General features: G+C 33.7%; 1 protein-coding gene across 1 annotated transcript; it reads right to left on the minus strand.

Annotated features, from left to right (window-relative positions):
• Nucleotides 1–2,654: 2,654 nt before the first annotated feature.
• On the minus strand, nucleotides 2,655–3,491 carry LOC119634469. Its single transcript, XM_038028682.1, has one exon. The coding sequence runs from the start codon at nucleotides 3,489–3,491 to the stop codon at nucleotides 2,655–2,657; it is 837 nt and encodes a 278-aa protein (XP_037884610.1).
• Between the last annotated feature and the right edge of the window lie 5,093 nt (nucleotides 3,492–8,584).

Consider the following 8,584-nt stretch of genomic DNA (forward strand, 5'->3'; position numbering starts at 1 on the left):
ATTTCAACTTATATACATGCACTGTATACAAGTCCGCGAACTACTACTACTACTACCGTTACCAACAACTACACATCCACACCGTAAAGTGACAAAAGTCAACTTTGAAAAAGATAAGTGATAATTAAAAACTATTCAATATTCAATGAGATAAGTAAATTTCTTTGTGATTCTCTTTGCGTTTTGATTTAATAAAAAAAAAAACTTGACATTATATTGCTAAGCGTAGGGTATAAAAATAAAAAAATTAATTATAAAATAATTTCACGCATATGCTTAAACTTGTTTTGATAATGTATAGATGGCGCCTTTTGGCCTGGCATTTACAACAGCAACTGTTTGCTGACCAACCATCTTCCACGACAGTCACGCACATGTGTACAGTTAGATGATTGCATCTAACCACGCCAGGCATGTCTTACGTTTCCTACAAACTGTAAACAGTTGCAGTTAACTCGCTTTTAACAGAAAGGTGGAAATTTAACGATTCTTTAACTCTAATATATAATCGATAACATGAGTGGGCGTTTCAACGAACGAACATATAAAATTATTTATGACAGACACACACATACACACACACAAACATATATATATATATATATATATATATATATCATTAATCATACATACGTACACCTCTATAAGTCGTTTTACTAAGCCAAAGAAAGTATCGGCAAATGTGGATGTGTAAGCAAGCTCAGGCATTTATCGTAAGTTGAGAAAGTTAGCAAATATTTATAGATTTTGATGATATTTTTGACAATCAAAACGTATAGAAAATGAGAAAATTACTTTTGATTTATTTACAATATAGAAAATATCTTGCGATATAATAATGGAATTTTGAAAGTATGCGAATAATTCTAAGCCGTATTCTGAGCAACATTACAGAGACATCATAAGTCATAAGGTCAAAATAAATTAGTTACATGACATCATATTTCAATTAAATTTAAGTGCAAAAGGCAGAGAACAATTTAATAATAAATAAGAATGCACTTAAATTCTACTTAAGTTAACCTTGATGTACATTAATACTTTATTTTTCTATTCAAAGCCGAGAAATTCAAAATATTATGCAATAGTTATTAAACACTGGGCAAAAATATTCTTCCGAAATATGCGAAACCTTTGAATTCCCTAATAATCACACACACCTGCAATACAATGTTGAGTTCCATACAGCAAGAGAAGCAAACTGTAGTAATACGTATAGGGAGGAACAGCCTTTACCATTAGAAAAAACGGAAGCGTTATATCAAACAGATTATAAAAGTCATTGAAAGATCGACGCGCGTTCGTACTTGAAGCAGCTTTATAAGCCAACAATTACGGGTTACTCTTATCGGAATATGAATATTTAACGTAGATTACACCAACTGTAGTTAATCGATGCAGTGGTAAGTCTATCTATGCTCTCTTATTAACTAAATACATTTTTGGGGCAACCTTGCAATGCCACTATAAGAAGAATGCAGGCCTACGAGTCATACCGTAACATAGCCGTAACTGAGCTAGCTAGTTCGTGAGATGTAGGAGGAGTTTTATATATTTGTTTACGGCAGGTTGCAATCAAAAGAAATTAAAATTACTTGCTTTTTATCTAATACGCGGACAGACGAAACCGTAACCTACCGAACGAGGCTCCTATGTACCACTTTCAAGAAATATCCTGCCTGTTAGTCTACTTTCGGGCCTAACAAAAAGTTTGTATGTTCTCATAAGTTGGAAATCGAACAGCCGGACAGCAAATTTTAAAAAAGCATTATACAACGACTGGGGGTAACACCTATAGTTCGGGAACCATACTACAATTTTATTTCCCAAAATAGACCTAACGAGGGCGGGAAAACAATTTTCTACTAATATAAGGATCTTTAAATTCGTGCGATCCTAGTAGAGATTTCGTTTTTTTAACTAGTATCATACGCCGAAGGTATACAGTGGCCATGTTATAAAAGTAACGTCGCCACTTGATATTGATATGACGTGGGTTACGAAATTATTATGATAGCGCACTACTAGTTCGTTGCTAATTCTCCCAGGTATGTAATTTTAATCTTTCGTACGACGAAACTACTCAGTTTCGGTATTTGTGTCATCACTAACACAACAGGTGTCATTGTTTTCTTCTCTTCACACTCTATACACTTCTACCTATTCAAAGAGCGTGAAGTGCAATAAGTTGATTAAAATTTTTTCCCAAAAGATTGGTAAAAGTAATACAACCTCCTAAATTGACGCTAACTAACTAACCAACTAAGTAACGTACTTGACAACAAAGACACAGCTGGATAATTGGATAATCGGTCAACGTTTTTGCTGTACTAGTCTCTGCGTCATAATAGAAGGATGAAACAAACAAACACTTTCGTAATCTCAGAATATTTAAAAGCTTTAAAAGCTTAATGAGAAAAAATTGAAAAAACCCTGACACTTACTGTAAGGCATCGATTGTTTTTTCATTGAAGAACATTTTTTGAGAATTTTTCGAAATTCTTTTTAATATATTTTACAGAAATATGAACTATATATATATTATAATCTCAAAAAAAAAAAAAAATAAATAAAAAAAAATGAGATTGAAAACATGGTCTAACAAGGATTCAATCAAAAAAAAAAAATTTTTTTTTTTTTTTTTTTTTCGTAGTTTACAACCTATTAAGAATTTTATAGTTATCACAAGTGCAAATGCCACGATTATTCGAAAATACGAACACAAATGCTTTCCCGGCATCTTCAAATAGGAACTTGCTTCTTGCAAATTTAATGCCCAGTTTAAGTGAGCAATTTAATTCCTCTTGCCAGGTTTGCTCAACATTCTCCTCGGTTAAAACTGGTTGAAATATGGTATCGTAATTTTTCAATTGTCGAAAAAGATCGGGTGAATGCACAACGGTAACGATGGCGACATAAGGTGAAAATTTTTCCCAACGTTCCAAATCCTGTAACGTCAGGTCGATACCAAGATCGATTATCATTAGATTGCATTGAAATAAATTAATATTGTATAATATTTCGTATTCGTGTGGATTTGGGAATTGCGCTTTTAACTCGGCCGTAAGAGTAAAATCATTATTGTATGAGGGCGATTGTATGTACCAAGGAAAGATGCGATTGGCAAAGTCGTATGCAAGCTTTTTACGTAACTGCACGTCACATTCAATGGCCTTTAATTGCTGTTCAAGTGGCACTACACATTGATCTAAGCCACGATAAGGTTTCTGCTCGATTTCCTCAGGCGATTTAACTTCATCTAGGCTACTGGCCTCCGGTGATGATTTACAAGTTAACTCCACGGGTTCGAGATAATCGGCAAAATGATTTTCGGCCAAAAGCGTATGAGCCCAAATGTAATCGAATTTGCGTTCGGGTACAAAATGCTTTGATGTGTCTTCGCTTTTGATATCGCAAATGTTATTATCCAAAATAAGAGGCCATAAATTTTCAAAAAATTCTTCATTAATTACGAGATTCGGATCTTCCATGTTGAAAATAATTTTATAAATATGAGGAAAGAAACAAAAAAAATCTTATATTTTGAAAGTGATTTCAAATATTTGTCAAAATTTATTTAAAAATTTTTTTTCTTTTTTATTATTTCTTTACCTTTTCAATCTTTCCTACTTGCAATATTTATAATGCCTGCAGCCGACGAGGGCTTGAGATGAATCCATCAATTAAGAAAACTTTTTTTTGATTTCACTTTTGTAGTCACCTTATAAATCGCAATTTTCGTGTTATTGCGAAGAAGTTCGGAAAAATTTTCACTTCGATTGTCTATATCGAGGCTTAACCTGAGCAAGTATTTATATAAAAAAAAATTCCAATTTTAAATCTTTCTCGATAAACTTGGTTGACAAAAGCTCATATTAAATAAATGAGAAAAATTTGGAACCTACAGGACCATTCATTGAAGATCTTCCCCGTATTCAAGTTTTTACCATAAATAGATCTTTATATGGCAACAAGATCTAATCTTTAGTATCTTTAGCAATGAAAATTGGTACAAAATAGTGATCTGACAAATAGATTTATAGCGGCAAGATCTGACTATATAGAACTAGTTTTGAATCTTTCTCCCAATAACAAATGTTATGAAAAATGAACCTATATAAAGTATCCGATATGATTTTTGATATGTTATTTCATAAGGCAGTCAGGTAGGTGAAGAATTGTTGTTCAAGACTTGGTGCAAGGCATTTAATAGTCGCCCTTGCCCGCCTATATATTCTAACTCCACCAAATTGATAATCGGCGACGTCAGTTGTACCAAAGGACAAATATCTCGACAGGTTGAGTATTGTTACAAACGCAACCTTCGACAATGAAGTTAACATTTTTGGAACTCTGCAACTAAAGCTTTAGAGGGTTTCTTTTAACCATCGTGCTCTAAACTCTAATTTAGATTCAATCTAATAAACCAACTGATGATCAAAAATGGAGGTAGAATGACTTGCGCAAGGGATTTGGAAGTATAGAGAGCAAAAAGAGGAAAGAGAGAGAGAGACAGACAGAGAGACAGAGAGAGATCTTTTAATATGTTATTTCCCGATATTATATCAAAAACTTTTTTTTTCTACACTCATACCCTCGAACATGCAGCTCATGCTGAATATTCTCAAGGGAAAGTAGGTTTTTTTTTTTACAACATATATATATATTTATATAAAGAAAGTAGGTTTTTTTTTTACAACATTTATATATATTTATATAAAGAATCGTATGAATTGAATGAAGTGTTAGTTAAGTGTTAATCACAATCAACAAAACTAAAGTGGACGCCACTTAGCATTTGGTAATTGAATGAGAAGCTTAAATACCGATTCAACACTTGTCAAACACAAACAAATACTGAAATGCATTAAAGCTAATTAATTTTGCAAAATCAAAGTCCCTCGCAAACAAACGAGTATATATCGCATCACTTTTAGAGAAAGAGAGATTTTATCTACGCTGAAAATGGAAAATGGAAAATTAGCAAAACATTAAGAATTTAAATGTTTTCTCAAATTCACGTATGCAAGGATGACTATAGAACGAAATGAATAGTCCAGTCACTAAAATAGACTATAGAAACGTCTACATGCGTATATATATATATATATATATATATATATATTTGTGCATGCCTCTCAATGATAAATTTAACTGTGGAAATCGCTTCTCAAATTTATACGCAAACTTTCCAACAAACATATAACAAAGAGAAGGCAGAGTTAGTAAATTTTGTGAAGTTATATACCAATATTGTTTATCTACAAATGGATTTACATTGGCTCAGACCGATGGAGACGCATATGTAAAAACCAACGTTAATGACTATAAAAGAATTTAAAAAGATATTGAAGCAAAATTTTGGGACATACACGATGTGATACTCTGATCGCAAAAGTGGTTGGTTACTTTACAGCGGCAAATGTTCTTCCTAGGCTGTCACATAAGGCCAAATCACGGTATACTATCCTTCTGAAGACCTTTCTTGAAGCTTAAAGCGTTTAAAGTTAAACATTAAAAATATCGTATGGGTTTTTAATTATTTCATTGCCTCGATATCTATTTAGCTTTAATTTTTGTACGATGCCCATGTATATCTTGATCTTGACCTCGATCTCGGTTTCTCTCTCTCGCTCCCTCTTTCTCTTTCTCTTTCTCTCTTTCTCTCTCTCTCTCTCTCTCTCTCTCTTTCTCTCTTTCTCTTTCTCTTTCTCTCTCTGTCTCCCTCTCTCTCTGTCTCCCTCTCTCTCTGTCTCCCTCTCTCTCTCCCTCTCTCTTTAATGTCGTCTATTGCCAAAAAAATCCATTAACAAGTTACTAAAGTAACATCCGATCCTTCGAATCATACATATAACACAACAAGCGTTATATAACAGGCATGTTCTGAATCTGCTGTGGTGTGGTTATATAAAGTAGTAGCATTGGTAGAGACGTTTCCAACTTTTTGTTGCTTTTCGCTTACTGAACTGTCAATCTTGTTATACGGAAGACCAATCCCAGCTCTACTCTAAGAAAGAACGGGAAGATACTTGTGAACAGCTAACAAACGACTAACAATAAAACTTTTCCTTAAGCAAGTTACCGTATCGTCCAGAAATAAATTTTTTTTTAGTAAAGTTTTCATGTAAAGTCTAGAGTCTTAGTTAGCTAATTTTGTATCACGTAAAAATTTTATTCTTTATATATCCGCCTTTCTTTCATCGTTCCTTCGGTTGCCTACTCATTCCCGATGCACCTCGAAACAAAAGGAAAGCAAGCTATACACCAAACACTGTCGAATGCAACCTATAGTCTTCTAGGGGATATAATTTAAAATCTTTCTGTTGCTTCCTTTGCAATTGCGACTGATGAACTTGCCTAACTTGGGGAAATTATCCAAAAAGTGTTTTTCGATCATAAAAAATAGCTCTTTACCATCATCCATCCCATTAAGCATACAAACGAAAATACTTGACTTATGCGATCGAGGCAAATGTTTTATAATCTTTTCGTGCCAACATAAAAAAATGCTAGAAGAAAGAGCAGATTACCCCTGCTGAAGACCATCTGTACGGACAATTTGCGCTACATACCGTTATGTTAAACTATGAATTGTTATTGTAATTAAATTTTGTAAACAAATAAGCATCTAAATGTAATCGTAACCCTATTTATAGTTACAAGATATTAATAGCGTCTGTAAAGCCGTTCTCTCTAAAATCTATTGAATATTGTCGTCTATTTTTTCATAGAGTAAAAATTAATATTTTGTTGATGCAAAGTATCATTTTAGAAATAATTTCTCCTCTAACCAACAACAAGTACATCAAACAAGCCTAGCAAAGCGATAAATATCAAAGCAAAATTTTTGAAAAAAAAAAAAAAATACTTGCGGGGATTTAATATGTCGGCTATTATGTGCACGGTATGCGTGCACCAAAACGATGCATTCATGCTCGTACGTTGTAGAGGAAAAAAATTTTTGATTTTGATTAAAAAAAAAAAAGAAAGATTTTCCTTTTAATGTTTTTTTTTTTTGCACGACAACTCTTTACGGGCCGTTAATTTTTTGCAAACTTGCAATAGAATATATTTGTCAAACGTTTAATAAATCATATATGCTCTACCATAACGGCTTAAGGGATGGTCATGCAAATATCATCCTCACATCATAGTGGAAGCATAATGGCCCAGGGCGAAAGTGTGCATCATCTGAAAGCAGTTTTGAGTGAAAAAGCTCCCGTACGGCATGGTGCGGCTTGTTCCTAAGACGCTATTCGCAGAAGGAGGAGGGAATTTGCACTAGGCCACCATTAGAAAGGCGCTCAGTACTGCACTACGATAAGTTCGACATATGCCTATCGCCGTCTTTTTTATTTCACCTGCGTAATTGTCGCTTCAAGGCTTTTATTTCCCTTTTTGATTACGCCGATCCTTATAAGCTAGTGTAGAGACCTTTGAAGCATGAAAGATATTGAATCATTAAAGCAAGATTCAAGGGCATTAAAGTCTTATTAACGGCAATCGAGTCCACCTTTTTGCTCACCTTTGCATACAGCGTCGGTTAGAGCCACTATGTCCCCTCATCTAGGAAGACATGAATTTCTTAAGTTGACTGTGGAAGGCTAAGTGCCATACCTATCGTTTCGATTTTCTAAACGGATCACAATATTTATTCCGCAGCTTAGGACCTCAGTAATAACTGCAGATATAAGACTGTCTCTAATTCACGTTTGGCGTCGTTAAAAGCATCTTCGAACGCTTTCAGGTTATCACCGCGTGTTAAAGCACTGATAACTGACGACTGAAAAATGTTTAAAAACGCACAATAAATTTTTGAAATCTCTTCTTCTTCTTCTTCTTCTGCAAATTAGCAAAGTAAGAACCGAAGATTCGCAACGTTATGTAAAAAAGGTACATTGCGGGCACAAAGTTCTTTGTTTGAACAAAACTCAAAGCTCATAAATTACTTGAACGTAGATGGACGCAGATGTATACGTAAATGTTATGCACGTTTCAAATTAATTATCTTGTTTTATTTTATATCACGACTTTTGAAGAAATTAGTATTCGGTTATCTTCTTCTTCTTCAAAGGATTGCAAGATAATACAGCGTAGAGTAGTGGTAATTTTGTAGTGTTCAAAGTGATAAAGTGCGTGTGTATGGAAGTTTTTTATGAAAATTGATGAGTGCCTGAAAGAGCAAATTTATAATCTGACTCTAAATATTTATATGGCAGACAGACAATTTGCAAAGTGCGGAATGACGAAAAAAATTGGATTTTTTTTATTTTTTTTTTTTTGAAAAATCCCTCAGTAGAATTGAATAAAATTACTTACCATTAACAATGCGACCTATAAATAAAAAACACATTTTATTCTTAAGGGAAATGCAATAAGACATGTCAATGCGAGATAGTATATGTTTCTGAGGACACAATAACCCAACAGCTTAACTATGCTAGGCTGCTAAAACGTTATAGCTCCATGGCTATGTTTCCTAATCCGCTGATAGATGTTCTTAGCAAGTGTTTATGTTCATTGAAAAGAATTTTGAAAAAAAAATAAGGTTGGCGTCACTGTGACGACCACTGAATGCGTATGC

This window comes from Glossina fuscipes, unplaced genomic scaffold (assembly GCF_014805625.2).
Source record: "Glossina fuscipes isolate IAEA_lab_2018 unplaced genomic scaffold, Yale_Gfus_2 3, whole genome shotgun sequence".
Classification (NCBI taxonomy): Eukaryota; Metazoa; Arthropoda; class Insecta; order Diptera; family Glossinidae; genus Glossina; species Glossina fuscipes.